Source organism: Eriocheir sinensis, chromosome 9, assembly GCF_024679095.1.
Source record: "Eriocheir sinensis breed Jianghai 21 chromosome 9, ASM2467909v1, whole genome shotgun sequence".
NCBI classification, from domain to species: domain Eukaryota; kingdom Metazoa; phylum Arthropoda; class Malacostraca; order Decapoda; family Varunidae; genus Eriocheir; species Eriocheir sinensis.
Window position 1 is genome coordinate 17343740 of NC_066517.1, and position 17392 is coordinate 17361131.

Here is a 17392-nt window from a genome sequence, read left to right on the forward strand (position 1 = left end):
AGGTGCTCCTTGTTGAGTGCTGCTGCTGTGATGGATGGACTATAACAATACTTATCGCTGTAAAACATTACCGTCAGAGTGAACCTTGCCTGCAGGGAGGAACACTGCCTCGGTATACGTCATAAGCTGTTCGACTTAATGATATACTTGTCACAGGCTGCGTGACTGACACACTACCCATGCAAGCTCCATCAATGCCAATTAAGGCACTTTGTCTCCTTTCTGTTACCGCTTGCAGTAAACTTTAGCCGATGATGAGAAAATTAGTGCAAAGCAATATGATGGAGTGTGGGAAGGGGCACGTAGCCTACTGCTTCCATTACTCGCCGTGCTGCTCTCTTTTTTGTGTCAACACACACACACACACACACACACACACACACACACACACACTATAGATAGGCTGTAGCTATTGCAATGAAAGTCCTTTGCTTTTCCAAGGTATTTGTGTTGTGTGTATATATGTTTTTTTGTGTGTGCTGTTTGTCTTCTTATAGTTGGGCCCAGTGGTGCTAAAAACTGTTAATTATTTTCGTTGTGTATTGTTAAGTGTTTAGCTAAGTGTGTTTTATTACAGGGTGTAACTATATATACAGTTCGTCTGAACAATAGAACCTCAGTCCTGTTATAAGGTTGTTTACTTCACATAGCAGGACACACATACTGCATATCTGGCATAAACCTGCTGGCCAACGGGATGGTTTTCTTCCAAGGCGACTGACCGTTATAAAGCACAACTCCGTCTTATAGTGTGCTTGCATGAAATTTATATAGGGCCTACCTTCTATCCCCTCGCCGGCCTGTTGCTAAGCGGAAGGTTAATTAGTAAGGTACTGCTACATTAAAAAGCAGCAGGATCCGCTACCAAAATAGGAAAATGTAATCTTTAGGCCTATACCTCGGTTCAAAGTTGGCGCGGTGCATGAAGGGCCAAATCTGGGCGGCCAACAGCACTCGGCACGCTCTATCAAGGGACTCTCTAGATGGAGGTAAACCTTCTGGAGATGCATGTGCACAGTTCTAGGACCACAGTCTGCCTGCTACCTGACCTTCCCTGCTGATTCTGATTTTTATTTTCTGTATCGAGCGCTTGGTAAATAAGGCGATGTCGTGGTTATTTATTGAGTTTCTCGGTAAGTAATGCAATTTCGTGTAGTTGATTACGGAGATTGTCGATAAACAGACTTCCACTCTCTGTATTATTGGCGTTATAAAGGCGTGAACTTGCAGGCCTCCCCTCGCCCTCAGCTGGCCGCGGCCCTCGCGAGACCTTGCAACCCTGGGTTTGAACGGCCACTTGGCGGAATAACCTTTATTGTTGGCTGCCGTGTGGGGCGGGGATCCGCGAGCGTCGCTGCCACAGGTGAGGCCCCGTGTGACCACCGTGCTGTGGCTCACGTTTGGTGCTGGCCGTGGTGGGAGGCAGCGAGTCATGTGTAGCGGCTGTGAGGTGACTGTGTGGGCGGAGCAGCGTCCCTCTGCTGCTGCACACCCTCACCTCGGCCCCCTGTGGCCCTGACCTGATACCCGGACCCTGTGGCCCTGACATGAACCCCCAACCTTTTGGCCCTGACACCTAAACCTTGTGGTCCTGACCTGACTGCCGAACTGCGTAGCCCTGACACATGACCCCCCGTGGGTATTATTACAGAACTACACCCGCCCCACTGCGAAGGATTCCCTTGTGCCAAATGAATTACTTTGTGCATGTACAACACTCACTCATGTAACTTTTCATCACAAATCACTCATTTGTGAAATTTTAATTTCTTAAAATATGGTCTAGGGTGGATATATCGAGAGATTTATTTTCTTTTATTGTATTTGGCAATGGAGCACAAGTTGGATTTAGTTTTAGGTTAGGTCAGGTTAGATTAGGTTAGATTTAGTACCAGCCTGGGTTAGGCTTGGGAGGCATTTGTTGAGAAGCAATACAGTGAAATGTTATTTCTTTTGCAGGCATATGAAGTAATTTAGGTGGCCCTTCAAGCTGCTCTGCTAGTTCCCCAGATAGTTTGTCAGGAATCTCATGAAAATGAATCTTCCAAGACACTTGCATGGCCAGGTGGTGATCAGTTTCAGTTGCAGGTATTTGGGTTAATCTTAATGCAAAATATAACTCTTGTCAATCCTTTTTCTTACAGGATAAAGCAGCCTAAAGCTGCTGATACTTTGAAGAATGTCACTTGTTGGGGATGTTTTGGCTTCTATTAGTAAGTAGAAATCTAAGTTCTCTTTAAATTTGCCTTCCTTTTATTTTGGAAAGACATTGCTAATTATCTTGTGCTTTATGCACAATACAAATGATGGAAGAAAAAGGAAAAGTGAGATACCATTTGCACACCACCTTTATCTTTCCCACAGGAAGGGGCGGGAGGGAGAAGGTGGGCAAGATAGGGCTGGAGGGGCAGATGGAGGAGCTTGTGAGGCAGGCAGAGGAGGCACGGGTGGGTGTCCTGCAGGCGCTGGGCTCACGCTATGTGGAGCTTACCTCTGCCATATCCGACACGGCCCTCCTCCAGCAGCGGGTCAGCTCCACCCTCCAGAACGTCACTGACCTCCACACCTCCATTGACCAGGATGTGAGTCATGTCATTAAGGTTCACATCACAAGCTCATGCCACCTGAGAGTTTGTGGAGGCATTTTATTTGATTTTTTTTCTAGTTAGGATGATCAGGGCACTTTATGATCTTACTTGAATCAAAGGTAAAGTCTGTCCATTTATCAAACATTATCAGTTAGTTTTCTTCTTTTCATTTCTTTAATTGTTTATTTAGCTTCCATTTGCAGAAGAATAACATTTAATGGGGTGAATATGCAACAAAGTCTGTACACAGTCATCAGCTTCCCTCCTCATACCCAGATTATCAGTGGTGTGAAGGGCAGCGTGGGGGAGGTGGGCACTGTGGTGAGGCGGTGGAAGGAGGTACTGGGGAGTCTGGATGCTGCCAACATGCTCCTCTGCATCCACACCAACCTGGAGGATGCTGAGAAGGCAGAGTCCAACCACAGATTCCTGGAGGCTGCTGAACACTATGCTAAGGTGACAGATGCCTTGTTGAGGAAGTCTGCAGGCTTGGTTAAATGTTGTAAATATTTGATGCATGGAATAATGGATGACAATGATGATTAGAAGTTAATGACTATAGTGGATAGTAAATGTGTTCATAAACTAGTGTGTATTTATTTGGAACAATACTTACCTTTGTATTTAAAAAAAATGAGATCTACTTGTAACAAAATATCTATTACAGGTTGAGACTCTCCTACTTGAGGCATCAGAGAAGGAGATTGAAGGTGAGCTGGATATTGTGAAGGCACTCAAGGAAGAACTTGTGATGGGGAGAACACAACTCATTTACTCCATCACTGAGGTGAGATAGTGGCTGGGCAGATGGCTTTGGTATTAACTTTATTGATTAATATTAATGTCTATCCATTTTGGATGTTTTAGTGAAGTTATGCAAAACTGCACACATTTTATTCTCTTCTGAACACATTTCTCTTATCTGTTAGTATATTGCTCCTTAACCTGGTTGCAGCGACAGGACAAATTTGTGGCTTTACCGTGTATCAGTGACGGGCCAAATTTTTGCCATGATATAAACCCCCCAAAATAGATGCTGCATAAACTAATCACAAATGTGTTGATATATATTATGAAATGGTTTGTGTGCGTAATGATTTTTTCTCATTTTTCTCGCTTAGAGGGGCCTTTAAGAAGCATGATCCCCACAGCTACTGGGTTAAATCAGAAGACAAAATAGAATAAAAAAACTAAAGAACCCTTATCTCACAGGTTTGGCAGGAAACTCTCACATGGGAGGAGGAACGACAAAGTAATGGAGGCTATTCAGTGTCCCTCTTGGTGCAGCCCATGACGAGCAACTTGAGTGGGAAGGATATACAGCAGATGTTGGGTGGACTCTTTGTGCTGGGGGAGCTACACCGCCAAGTCACCACCTTCGGGAGGAACCTCATGAAGAACTTCTTTGAGTGAGGAAGCTGAGTGTGTGTTGAGGATGTAGGGAAGGCTGGATATAGTTTTGATGGTCAGATAGGGTAAAATGAAGGGATGGAAATCAATGTGTTGGGAAGTACTGCAGAAGGGAAGAGGTAAGTAGACTGAGGAAGATATAATTAGAATGAAAATAGTAATAGGTATGACATGCTAGAGAAGGACTTTTTTCTAAACTGCCCCACAAAAATTTGAAAAATAGTATTAGGTCATTTGAGTTCCAGTTATGTTGATACCTTGTGAAAACTTAATGGAGGCAGGAGAAGGAGTAAAGAGAAAATTTAGTATACGAAGAAACAGCTGGCATTCTCCTTACATGACATCCTTGTCTCCCTCAGGCCAATTGTCCAGCAAGGGGCGGAGGTGAAGGCAATGGAGCGCAGCGACGGGATGGTGGTGACGGTGACCTGTGGTGGGAAGGACAGTCCCGGCAAGTTTCCTGCCAACCTGGTGTTCTCGCAGCTCAAGAATGTGAGTGACCCGGCAGTATTTTCACACATACACACATGCATTATAGATAGTGCAGTGAGTAAAATATGTCTGTAATAAACTCTGTATATCTAAGTGCCACCACCATCTTTAATTTTTTGTTTCAATTGTTTGATAAATATTTTTTTTTTTTTTTTTTTTTTTTTTTTTTTTTTTGTGTGTGTGTGTGTGTGTGTGTGTGTGTGTGTTAGCAAAGAGAAGTAAAGTAATCTCATGATGTGTTTACAGTTATTTATGGTCCTGGACGAGAGTCTTCTGTCTGTGGTCATCTGCAGTAAAGGTGACCACACAACGACACTCATGCACATGTTGGGGAATCAGGTAGGCCTCGTACCTCTGCTTGATGCTGCTTGCCTCCTTAAACTGAATTTAATTACATAAGCTCTTGATCACCAGCAGAACTTCTCTTGGAGTCAATAGTTGCACTTTGTATTCTGTTGTGTTGGTGATGTACTAGGGCCATAAGCATTTGATATTTTCCTTGAAATATTTTTACCATTTTAATGAATTTTCTCTTGTTTGAAATTCTGGTAATAGCTATGTTGAAATTTTGTAAATGTAAGTTGTTGATATGATTTTGGCCTGCATACTCAGGGGTTTGCATGTGAAGAAATTCCTTATTTATTTCTTTTTTACAGATTGGTGAAGAGCTCAAGCACCTCCTTATCAAGGACTGCATTGCTGATGCTGTTCCTTACAGCAGAGCAGAGTTGAGTAAGTTTGATGAGGTGAAAGCTGCTGCTGAGGAGTTCCAAAACTTTCTTGTTGAAAAAGGTAATTGAATTTTGATTTTGTTCCTATTTCAGTTGACTCACCTCTTAAATCATTTTACCTCTACAACTTTCTGGTTGTTATCCCTCCCTGATGGATGCCATGCAGATGTTAAACATCCAGAGTGATATTGCATTTTTCTGCTTTAATTAACTTTTATCAGAAGGCAAAGCTGATTTTTGGACACTACACATAATGCATGAACAATGAGGAAGCTCTTCATTGCTCTTAAGATAACTTTGTCTTCTACACTATACATTTATGATAATTTTCTGTATACTGTATCATATCCTATTTCATGATAATTAATGTATGTTGATGTAGTCCTAGTTTAATCTGAAAAATTCTTACATAATACCATCAGAGATTCTGTTTGAATGTATGGAGGTAGTAGGGTCATAAGTTAGTGTAGGGATTGGCAACATTTTAGATGTTGTATGCTTAAGGCTAGAAGTCTCAGAGTTGATGTGTGAGGGTCATACCTTCTGCATTTTGCAGGTTTTTTTAAGGCTGAAGACAAGTCCCTCATGGAGTATGCTGCCAATGTGGATGTGGTGTTCAGTAACAAGGCTTGTGCACACATCCTGGAGCGTGCACGGTCCCTCATGAAGCAGCCGCTGCACGTCACTGTCTCCATTACACCCCTCGAGCCCAGTGGACCACTCATCGTTCAGGTGACTTACTGCCTCAGCTTGTTTTTAACTCCATAATGTAACAGTTCAGAGTATTTATTATGGTGAATTTGAATTAGCACCATAAGAATATGATATCTAACAAGTTTTGTAATTTTCTCATACACTGCTGCCATATTATGGATCTTGGGAGCTTACTGACCACCACCTTCTTCCCCTTCACAAAGTCTTTCAGCAAAGGAAGACTACAGAAGGTACACTTGCTCACCAAATATAATGATGAAATTAGTTGTGTTTCAGCACTGTGTTGGAGACAATATGCTGTCTCTTTGTAATTATGCATTTAGACTCACTGTTGCCATATATATTTTGTGACAGCATATAACTTCATGATCAAGAGTAGTGCTGGTCCTAGTTGTCTGGGGACCTCGAGGCAGGGTTACAATTGGGGCTTCTAATGTACCCTCTCCTGTATTTGCATGAGCTGTGTTACTGTACGACACATTAACAAACAGTGGATAGTGAAGTATCAAATAGCTTCTTAATTTTTATCAACAAGATAGATTTGGGGCCTCCAGAGACAAAGGGGTCCCAAGCAGTCTTTTAGCTAGAACTGGCCCTGAGCCTTAAGTTTTGATGATGTGTGTTACTCTTCTCCTCCCAGGATGAGACAGGCAGGAAGCTGGCAGAAAGCACCATGCGGCTAGAGAAGCTCCTGGCTGCCAAATCCCTCAACATGCCCAAGTGCCAGATCAGGTGAGCAAAAGGCCAGTCAGGTCATAGTGCAACTGGCTTGTGAGGCTCAGCACTTTGGGATACACTGATGTGTTTGAGTTTGACCAAGGAAAGGTTTCATCCTAAAGCACATTGATTTGAAAACACTAGGAGGCCAGGCAGGGGCCCTTAGTCATGTTTTGAGTATCAAGCATGAAGTGGGTACATGCCAGGATATATATAATTAGTCTTCCTGTCAGTTGTCCATGTTTTCTGAATACTTCTTTTATTAACTGAAATAAATCACTTGTATCCTTATTGATGAGTGGGGGTCAGGGTCACTTTGTATTCCTGCTTAAGTGTAAAGCATCCCTATCCTTGACAGCTCATCTGTGTGTGAGCTGGTGGAGCTGATCTACACTACCTTGGAGGAGGCGTGTTCCAGCTCCCCAGAGTATGCCGGCAGACTGCTCTACACTGTCCACAACATCCTGACCCTGTACTCCCGCGTAGTGCCCATCGCCCATGCCCATGAGCTGGCCACCCTTCCCCAGCAGGCAGGTACTGGACCAGGACCATAAATGCAGTTATAAATGTGATGATGAGTGAAAGAGAGAGAGCAGTTTTAAGTACCAGCTCTTGTACAATGTTCCATCTAAACACCCTCTTGTAGACTCCTTATGTTCAAGAAGGAAGAGAAAGGAGCCTCACTTCCTCCTTCATGTTGCCTCTCTACACACCGCTGTTCTCTCCCTCAGCCATCGTGCACAACAACAGCATGTACCTGGCGCACCATGCGACTTTCCTTGGCCACCAGTACCGGCCCCGACTACCCCAGGCCTTGCGCTCCACCACCGTCACCACTCTTGACCAGGCCCATGAGCTGCGGAAAATGGCCGCCTCCATCTTCCTCAAGGCCATGCAGGGTCACCGAGCAGCTCTTATTGACACACTGCGGGAGTCTGTCTGTGAGTGTAGTACTTCTATTGCCTTCATCAGCAGTTGTTATTGAAAGTTGACCTTCATATGTTTTGTTCCCCTGTTCCTTCCTAGTTATGTACGAGTTAAATTCATACATATTTTTTGTTTTATTTAGTGTTATCATATTTTATTCTTCATTTGTTTTTGAAGTTATTTATGAGTGTGTCGTGGTGCAGGTCTGGACAGCCTCGGGTGTGACGTCAGCCGAGCGGGGAAAGCGCAGCAGGGCATGAGGCAGGTCATCCACAAGCTGCAGCTCCTCCACCGGGTGTGGCAGAACGTATTGCCGCACGGCGTTTACATCAAGGCCATCAGTGAGGCTCAGGGACTGCCAGGGAGGGAGGGAAGACTTGAGGAATAATGAGTGATGGGAGTGCTCATTTGAGATCTTCATTGTCTATTTAAATAGGGAAAATGTGCCAATATTTTCATAACTTTGTAATAAGTGATTTATACTCTTTTATCATAGAGGAAATTTGTTGTGTGGATTATGTGATTAATGACAGACAAAAATGATAATTTGGTGTACAGTTGGTTGGCATTCCATAATGGTGGGTAACTATTGCTTAAAAGTCAAGGGAGTTTTTACATTGTACAATATCTATATCTGCTTTTGGTGAAGGCTATAGAGTTTCATGTGAGTTACCTATAATGTTATGTCCTTTGAATATAAGTTGAGTTCTTGCCCTCATTCCACACAGGTCGACTGGTGGGTTCAGTGGTGGAGGAAGTGGTGTCGCGAGTAGTGACTCTGGAGGACATCTCGGCAGACGCAGCGCTTGCCCTCATCACACTCCTCACCCTTCTCAAGGACTTTGTTCCCTCGCTCTTCAGGGTAAGTAATGACCTGTTGTTGTGTTTGCTCTTAATGGCATGTAGTTTGGTGCTCTCAGACATTTCTTAGCCTCCTACATAATATTATCATAAGTATTGCTGTCAATTTTGTACAGGCAAACCTCTCTACAACTGAGTTTGTTAAGTAAATTTTGGAGGGGCAGTGTTTATCATCTCAGAACAGAGATAATAATAAGACATTGAATAGAACTGTCTATGATAATAGTGGTCTCTATTTTCACTTCTCAGTGATGATATAGGTGAAAGACTAGAGTTTTTGATGACCAGCCTGTTGCACTCTTCAGGTTGAGGGAGAGGAAGACCCAGGCCCTGGGGAGGTGCTGCGCTGTGTCAGGCTGTGGGGGAAGTTCTCTGAGCTCATAGTTGTCCTTGGTGCAAGTCTACAAGACATTGAAAACCGGTGGGCGCAGGGCAAAGGTCCTCTGGCTCATGAGTTTACCCCGGACGAGGCCAAGCAGCTGGTGCGCGCCCTCTTCCAGAACACCGACCGTCGCGCCAAAGTTCTGGCCCGCATCAAGTAGACTCTCGGCACCTGCTGAGTCTTGAGTACTCCTCCTTACCTGTCTATCCTGTAATATGATCTGCTTCTTTTTTATATAGTTTTGAAAATACAGTTGCATTTCAAGTAATTTTCAGAACTTTTATCCCTTGAAAGTTGGAGTCTTTCATTTTTTAGTTGGTCAAGTGGTCAAGGTTGAGGACAGAGGTTGTCCATTTTGGCTTTGGACAGTTGACTATCATATAGAGTCAAACCTCGGTTTGTGAGTGCCTTAGTTTATGTGTGTTTTGATTTACGAGCAAAAAAATCCCCCATAAAATGCCTTGGTTTACAAGCGGTGACTTGGTTTACGAGCATCCCCAGGTGGGGACATGGGCTATATGGAGGCCATCATGGTCAAGTGCGTACGGCCTCAATAGACCGACTATCAGCTTGCGTCAGCCTAGCTGACCAAGTCGGTCTTCCAACGAGGACTGGCGTGTCTCTGTACAAGTTGAAGACGTTAGCATGGGTTCCCTTTGTTTGCTGCTAGATGAGAGTGCTCAAAGCAGAAAACAATGGGAATGGACGTGACTGACTTCCATTCACCCCCCCATCTCGGACGATACCACACAACCACACCCATACAACAAACAGCTACATGCCGCATGTCACCAGAACCGTGTGAATTGTGTCTTGCCTAGTTGTCTGTCATAACCTACGAGTGATGGTGAGAATAATATGCTAATTATGATATCAGAAACTGTGCATCATCAGTATGTATAAGGATGTATTTCTCACAACACCAGCCCGACCGCCATTTTCATTGCTTTATTCAAGGACACTTGTCAATTTAAGCACTACAGGTTACACCAAAAATATATCAATTTCGGGAAACTGTACATCGTCAATATTCTTTAACTGTACATATTTCTGAGCATTTTAAGAATTTTTTTTTCCAGAATTATTGTCTCAAAGTTTGGGGTGCGCATTATACGCCGCAGCGCGTTATACGCCCCGAAATACGGTAATTTAAATGAAGAAATTCGTATTGGTTTATGAGTGTTTTGGTGTGCGAGCAATATTTCTGAATGAATTAAACTCGTAAACCGAGGTTTGACTGTACCTCAGAATGTGTTTGGACCTCAGGTAGCTTACAGACATTTTTTTTTCCTCTACAGATATTTTGTGCCTTTCATAAAACTGTGATAAATGTGAAATAGCAAATAAGACTACATTAGTGACTTTCTTATGTAATAAACATCTGTTTAGTAGTGCTATTTTGCTTTTTATCTAGTGTTTCAAGGGATGAATGTGATCTGACAGTGTGAGTATTTCCCTATGCCATGAGGCCCTGTTCTCCACTGTACATATTAAGGAATGTTGAATTGGAGAAATCAATGGGCAACACTGCACGATAGGACTGAAGGGTAAAAGGATCAGGAGGAAGATGCAGTTGATACTGTAGTTCTTTTTATTGACTATAACTCCCTGAAAATAGAAGAATGTAAGTGTAAGTACCTCAGAGAATGAGGGAAACAAAGGGATGACTAAGAGTAATCCCTCATTGATTTGTTGTCGAGGTTTTCTCCCCGTGGCAAAGAGTGACTGGCCCTCAGCTAACTAACTGGCTACAGGCCTTGGGGAAGCCTCAAAAGATATCATGTTTTGCTTCTATATATTTGCTATATATATCTATATATATTTGCTTGTATATATTCCAAAACTACTTCAGGCTGTCTATATCTGTCAAATCTTTCATCTGGACATTTTGTGGTAGGATGATGAGAAATACTTTAATCCTCCACAGTAGCAGTGCCAAGGGGGGCTTTGAGGAGCTTAAGCTTCCCCAAACATTCTGTCAGCCTTCCCTTATCTTCACCATTAATTTGGAAACATTATCTAGATCTTATTTGAAACTGTAATATCTATGAGTCAGCGAGGGCTTCAACAGTCCATAAAGTTGCCCTGAATGGGTGGATGGGATGCCAACCCCAACCTGATTACTCCCTACTGCCATGGGTGTGCTGGGCCAGAGGAACCTTCACTTGTAGATTACAAATATTCATATATTTGTTGCAGCACCTTTCCACATTCAAGAACATGGCTCTCTTATTCATTTGACCCTCTGAAGGTGTATATTTGTACTGGATGGCTCACACAAACAAAAGGCTTCTCTTTTGCTGGTAGATCCAGTATCAATGAGTTGTTAAATTCAAGATTAAAAGTTACATATTTAATACTTAATAATTTACCTGAAAATTAAGGACAGACTTAATCTAAGTACCACAAGTACTTATGGAGAAGTACGTATTTAAATATTTTTGAATGACTAAAGCCAAGGTTAGGGGAAGAATTTTACAGAGACTGCTTTTCAAGGGCATTAAACTTATTCTTCAGGTTAACATATAGCTTTAGGGGTCAACTTCTACATTCGATTGAATTTTGCATAAGTGAATGCTGTAAGTGCTTCCTCATCACTGGTGTCGGTTACCAGGCCCAGCACACGCCACCTGACAGTAAGGTTACCTGTCAGCACCAAGTTGCTACTCGTCAGGCACTTCCATCTCTCCATTCTCCACTGCCTGCTGTACTTCCAGGGGGCTCTGTCCCTCAATGGAGCAACCAACACTGTTTGCAGTGCCCAGGATCTCTTTGACAGTGCCCGTCAGGGTCCTGGCCATGGAGCGTGGCCTCATGATGCGTGCGATGTTGATCACTTCCTCAAAGCTCACGTTGCCGTTGTGCTTGACGTGCTTCACCTTGAGGCAGGAATGAGAGGCTTGAATGTGTGGACTTACTGAGTTGTAGTGTACAGGCCCTGATCTATGCTTGTAGTGTCCTGTCTCCATACCAACATATTCCAGCATTTTTTAAATTTATGAGCACAACTGTCATTACTTCTCTAATCCATTACAAACATCTATGCTTTTGTGAAGAAAACTGCATATTAATAGCAATCCAGCCCACACACAGTAAAAAAAGGGAGTATGAATGGAATCGGTGCTTTTAGTGAAACAGGATGGGGTACACTTAACCTGATGGAGGTAGAGAACATTGGAAAATTCTTTGGTCCTTCAGTGAACTGGTAATGGTGGATGATAAGGATTTGGCATAAAAAAGTGAAAAATGACCATGAAGATACCAACCTAGTGCAGGGTTTGTGCACAGGAAAGGTAGGTGCATGACAATGTGGGATGACTTGATTGCGGGGAAGGGGTTTGGGGGGGAGTGCATAATTCCTCACCTTCTTCCTGTCCCTGTGCGGCTCCTTGAGGGCGCGGATGAGCAGGGCCGCGGCCGTGGGTACCACCTCCACCTGCGCCTGACGGTTCTGGATGGTCAGCTTCACGGTCACCTGGACAGATGGTTAATAGCTGTTATAGTATACACATGTTCGTAGCGGAGTAATTCATTGCAGGAGTTAATTAGTGGCTGTTAGTATACACATGTTCGTAGCGGAGTAATTCATTGCAGGAGTTAATTAGTAGCTGTTAGTATACACATGTTCGTAGCGGAGTAATTCATTGTAGGAGTTTAAATTTATTGATTCCCTATTAAAGTTGATGGCATAATAATGGGAATCACTTGCCTTTTTGTACGTAGAGAGGTGCTATATACGTTCACTCAGCTGATGTGCTTTCATCGATATTCAGGTTAATGAGATAGAGCCAGATGGAAAATACATAATTATCGTTAAGGTGAAAGTTTAGGTGCGATTAAAAGATCATCGTAGGCCTTTAACAATGCCCCACAGTTTCATAGCGATCGAATAATCCCAGCCCATCGCAAGATTACTATATACCTATATAAATGCAGGCAAATGTCAATCCTAACCTTTCAAGTGAACTGTTTTTGCTGAATAATCATAAGCCAGCTACTTTAACAACCGAACTGAATACATATCATTGGGTAGTCAAAGGGTTGTTGTGGGCGTGACCTTACAGACGAAATAATAAGAAATCAGTCTTAATTGGAAAACATACCCTGCCCTAAAATTATGTTGATATAGTTTTTTTTCAGGAAAGGAAGCTGCTTAAGGGGAAAAAAAAGTTCTAATGAGAAAAAAGCCTGCTAAACAGTCCCTATGAAAAATTCAGAATAGTGGTCAAAAGAGAGGTCAATTTCGGGCGGAGGTGTCACGATACACTCCTCGAAATCTACTTTAATGTATGGCCCATTAAAAAAATGACAAACTATTTAAAAATATGGCAACAGAGGGCGCCGCAATAAGACAGTTTCATGATGTAGTGGCCGCTGGAAGGAAGGTGGTCGCAGGAGCCCACCTTGAGGCCTTTCCAGGCGGTGGTGGCCTTGCAGATGTCCTCGCCGACCTTCTTGGGGGACAGCCCGAGGGGACCCACTTTAGGAGCCAGGGAGGAAGTGGCACCCACCTCACCACCCACGGCACGCAACTTGACTGCGAAAAGGAGAAAAAGGTAAGTGGCCATTATTTACCCCTTCCATCTTTATTTCTGTGATTGATAGATTGTTCTTTATACTTGATTTAGTGTGATTTACGTTTATTTTCGGCATCATCTAACCATTAAACAAGCTAATGATGGTAAACTGGCCCGCGGTGTTCTAATGTTATTGGTGGGCCTCTCGATCGTCATAAGATTTGTCTTCTCTTCGGATTAACTTCCTCTTACATGGGAAAGAGCGGATTCATGCCAAAGACCGATCTCGCTTTACATTGTTAAGATATAATTGATAAATTTTATTCCAAAGTAGATGCAAGTAGCCTATATGTCTATTATTCTTCGTCTCTTCATCCTGTCTCATGAGAAACTGTGTGTGTATATTCCAGGTAGCACAATGTAATGATTCAGGTGAAGCATTGCCATTCGAATTGATATAGCAGGCGAAGTGTTTGTAGATAAAGAGGTGTGTTCAAAAACAGCGTTACGCCTAAGCAGGGGGGGGGGGGGCTACGGTGAAGTGTTATGAGTGTGGCAGGGTGGGGGGGGGGGCATGGCACTCATATTTCCTTTTCTTTGTCCCCGATGATGGAAAAAGGTGAACGGGATTATTGACTATAAAATAATTAAGAAAAAAATATAGGTAGTAGTTTGATGGCATTAGGCCAGTTATATTATTGTTTTTGAAAAAAAGGTAAACCTTTTTGATAGGTAAAGTTGGGAGCACACGCCATTAGTCGCGCGTGGCCGCCGTGCTCATCTCCGTTGCATTGGCCCGTGAGCCTGTGGCGGGTAACAACTCATTACCCCGGGACCCAAAGCAGGTGTGACATATGGGTTACCACAGTTTACCTTTACCAGGAGCCTGATAGGGAGTGTGAACAGTTGGTTGAGCTGTGCGCCAACCGCTCCAGTCGGGATCCGAACCCTGACCGCGGATTCGCCGTGTTTATAGGTAATGTGACGAGATGGGTGTTGTGTGCCCTTGCCCATACCTGTTGTTTTGGGGGATTATTCACAAATATTAATTTTGCAGAGTAGCCTATTTATATTTCAGTCTACTGAGAGAGAGAGAGAGAGAGAGAGAGAGAGAGAGAGAGAGCATGACTGGTGCCCCGCGTCGTCTAAATTTAACCCCCGGCAGGCGAAACACGTGGGGGAGCGGATCGTTTACGTCTTACACCGTCAGCCTCCTGCTCACAGCTTACGCCCTCGAGTGGGTGTTGTAGGTATTGTTTTCCTATGCGTTATGTATCACTCCACTGCACTGGTAGATTGTGTACTTTCATCGCTGGTTGTTGGGGAGTCACGATTTTTTCTTTTTATTATGATTGTTTTCTTAATCGTCACTTTTTCTATTTTTTTTTGTTTTTTCGTTGTACGGGCATGTTTTGAGGCGAGATGGAGAAAGTGACGAAAGGAGAATACTGGAAATGGAAGTGCAGGGAAGAAGAAGGAGAGGAAGACCTAACACGATATGAAAGGAATGCATAGCAGCAGACGAGAGAAAAGGGCCTGAACACTAACATGACAGGCGATAGAGGAACGTGGAGGCGGGTCATCAAAAACAGCGACCCCGTATAAAGACGGGCTAATAAGATGGCGAAGAAGTTGTATTTCCAGCGCTCTTACAACGGCGAAATTGAAAGAAAAATTTCGGTAGCTTCTGAACGTTTTTTCTTTCGCCAAATTTCGAAAACATCACTTCCAATTTCCATGTTTAGAGGGACGTGATCTAGATAGGCCTAAATACATCATACTATAGAAAATTAATCACTATGGGCCTACCTCAGATGATCGAAGGGCAGGCATAGCTTTACTTATATTCACGACTTTAACTGAACTATTTCGAAACTTTGAAAATCAATCGAGAAAGAAGAATAAACGATAAATAAACCAACAAACAACACTTTTTTTTCACATCTCACACCTTTTGACTTCGTGGAGTTAAAGACAGAAAAAAAACATCACAATTTCGAAAAAAAGAAGAAATAGAGAAAAACTTACCTATTTTGATCTCAGTAGGATCGAACTTGGGCGGCATGGTGGCGGCGAGGCGATGGGCGTGTGTGCAGCCTCAGTGATGGTCTCGGGGGGAAAGGCAGGCTTGGCATTGGCACCAGACGGCTTTGGCACCCCACGTGGAGCCAAGGGAGGGAGGGAGGAATCGGGTGCCACGTGGGGGGATGAGGGTATGTTGCGGGAGGAAAGGCATGCGGGGAGGTAGAATTTGAAAGTTTGCTCAACAGAAGGAGTTTGAACATTTAACAGAGCAGGGAGATGAGGGTATATCGTCGCCTTCGTAAACAAACCGCCAAAGTCATTATTTTCTACCTTACAGGAAATCAGAAAAGAACTGCCATTATCTCATTTGACTTAAAATTTAGGCAGAAATGAAAAGGCCAGTTCTAGAACACTCAAACCCTGAATGACGAAGGCAACTATACAGAAATGGGCGTCACTTGTTGATAAATTGATGTAGACAAAAACCTGGAAATCGCTGAAAAATGACTTAGACGATTATTTTATGACGGTGATGATATTGCGATCGTTAAGTGGAAGCGAAAGGAATAGAGAGAAGGGGAAACACTACATATTTTATTTGGTGCGTTTCATTCATGCATTTAGTGGGTGGCTTCTTCAGCATTTTATCGCAGCTGTATTATTTTCTTCTGACGTGATAATCTCTGGAAAGTGTGATGCGTCTTCTAGTGCGGGGAGGAAATTAAGTCATGAGGGAAAAGGTAAAGGTAAAGTTGGGATCATAATTAAACGCCATAGCTGTGCATGGCGACGATGCTCATCTCTGTCGCGTTGGCCCTTTGAGCCTGTGGGGTGGGGACTGGGGGGGGGGGGGGGACCCATTAACATGACACAGGGCTAAGGTGACATTTGGCCAACAGTTTGCCTTCCTCGGGCTTCTCCAGGAACCCATTTATCGACTAGCCCAAAAGGAGGGATGGACAGCTGGGTGGGCTTGCACGCCGACTGCCCAGACCGGGATACGAACTCGGGTTTTCAATATAGATGACGGGATTGGAATGATGAAGTAAAAGGACAAACAAATAAACAAAAAACAGTAGATGGAATTTCATATGAGGGAAGGCAGAAGATATAAGTACGGTACGTGTTGGAGAAGGAAGTACTATAGACGGATAAGGGAACACGCAACATAGAGGTAAACCATGTGCCAATATAAGACGAGATAATCACAAGTAGCTAAAAGGAATGTAAAAAGATATGGGGAGAGCAGATCGAGTCACTTAAAGGAGAGGAAGGAAGGTCCGAAGAACGTGCGTAGGAAGGTAGGAATTAGGGAAAGGAGGAAACAACGTAGAAAAATAGAAACGAAGGAAGGAAGGGAAGAACGAAAGAAGAGAAGAACGAAGGAAAGAACGTAAGAAAGCATGAAGGAAGGGACCAAAGCGTAGGAAGAAAGGAAGGAAACAAAAAACGTACGTAGGAAGGTAGGAATTTAGGAAAGGTGGAAAGAACGTAGAAAAGTGGGAAAAAAGGAAGAAAGGGAAGAACGAAAGATCGAAGACAAGAACGAAGGAAAGAACGTAAGAAAGCATGAAGGAAGAAAGGAAGGAAATAAAAAACGTACTTATAGGAAGGTAGGAATTATAGGGAAAGGAGGAAAGAACGTTGAAAAGTAGGAAGGAGTTAAGGAAAGGAAGAACGCAAGAAGGAAGGAATTAAAGAACGTAGGAAGGTAAGGATCGAGGAAGGGAGGAAGGAATTATAAGAAGGGGAGATATTAAACGAGAAAAAGCAAGGGAATAAAAAATAAAAAAAGACAGGACAAGAGAGGGAGTTCTTGGTGATGACTGGGCTCCGGGGGATGTTAATCGATGCTGCTTAATCCTCGCAATTTGTCAACTTTATCTATTTAATTATCTATCTATCGTCTGCTTTCTTCTTTTCTAGGTTTGTCGGGGTTATAAACTTTTTGGGTATACTCTTCCTACTCTACTTATTGTACTGTAGAATTAATTACTGCTTGTTTTATTGTTGTTAGTGGTGGTGTGT

At 43.2% G+C, this 17392-nt stretch overlaps 2 protein-coding genes across 6 annotated transcripts; one reads left to right on the forward strand and one right to left on the reverse strand.

The window, feature by feature from the left end:
• Positions 1 to 984: 984 nt before the first annotated feature.
• On the forward strand, positions 985 to 9090 carry LOC126996043 (centromere/kinetochore protein zw10 homolog). 5 transcript variants are annotated; one of them, XM_050856051.1, is made up of 18 exons: positions 985 to 1133; positions 1231 to 1363; positions 2145 to 2213; positions 2365 to 2582; positions 2865 to 3044; positions 3256 to 3375; positions 3801 to 3997; positions 4358 to 4490; positions 4737 to 4829; positions 5147 to 5282; positions 5778 to 5953; positions 6139 to 6165; positions 6576 to 6667; positions 7011 to 7186; positions 7384 to 7593; positions 7783 to 7920; positions 8308 to 8441; positions 8746 to 9090. In XM_050856051.1, the coding sequence occupies exons 3-18, from the start codon at positions 2180 to 2182 to the stop codon at positions 8980 to 8982; spliced, it is 2301 nt and encodes a 766-aa protein (XP_050712008.1). In that variant the 5' UTR covers positions 985 to 1133; positions 1231 to 1363; positions 2145 to 2179; the 3' UTR covers positions 8983 to 9090. The 5 variants fall into 5 exon arrangements, with proteins under 5 accessions (XP_050712008.1, XP_050712012.1, XP_050712011.1 ...); XM_050856052.1 differs by having other exon boundaries at positions 1115 to 1133; positions 1249 to 1363; XM_050856055.1 differs by lacking the exon at positions 6139 to 6165.
• A 1309-nt stretch (positions 9091 to 10399) lies between these two features.
• On the reverse strand, positions 10400 to 15525 carry LOC126996045 (60S ribosomal protein L12-like). The gene is made up of 5 exons (XM_050856057.1): positions 15368 to 15525; positions 13226 to 13359; positions 12187 to 12297; positions 11469 to 11701; positions 10400 to 10430 (listed from the first exon to the last, which is right to left on the reverse strand). The coding sequence occupies exons 1-4, from the start codon at positions 15402 to 15404 to the stop codon at positions 11486 to 11488; spliced, it is 498 nt and encodes a 165-aa protein (XP_050712014.1). The 5' UTR covers positions 15405 to 15525; the 3' UTR covers positions 10400 to 10430; positions 11469 to 11485.
• Positions 15526 to 17392: the final 1867 nt, after the last annotated feature.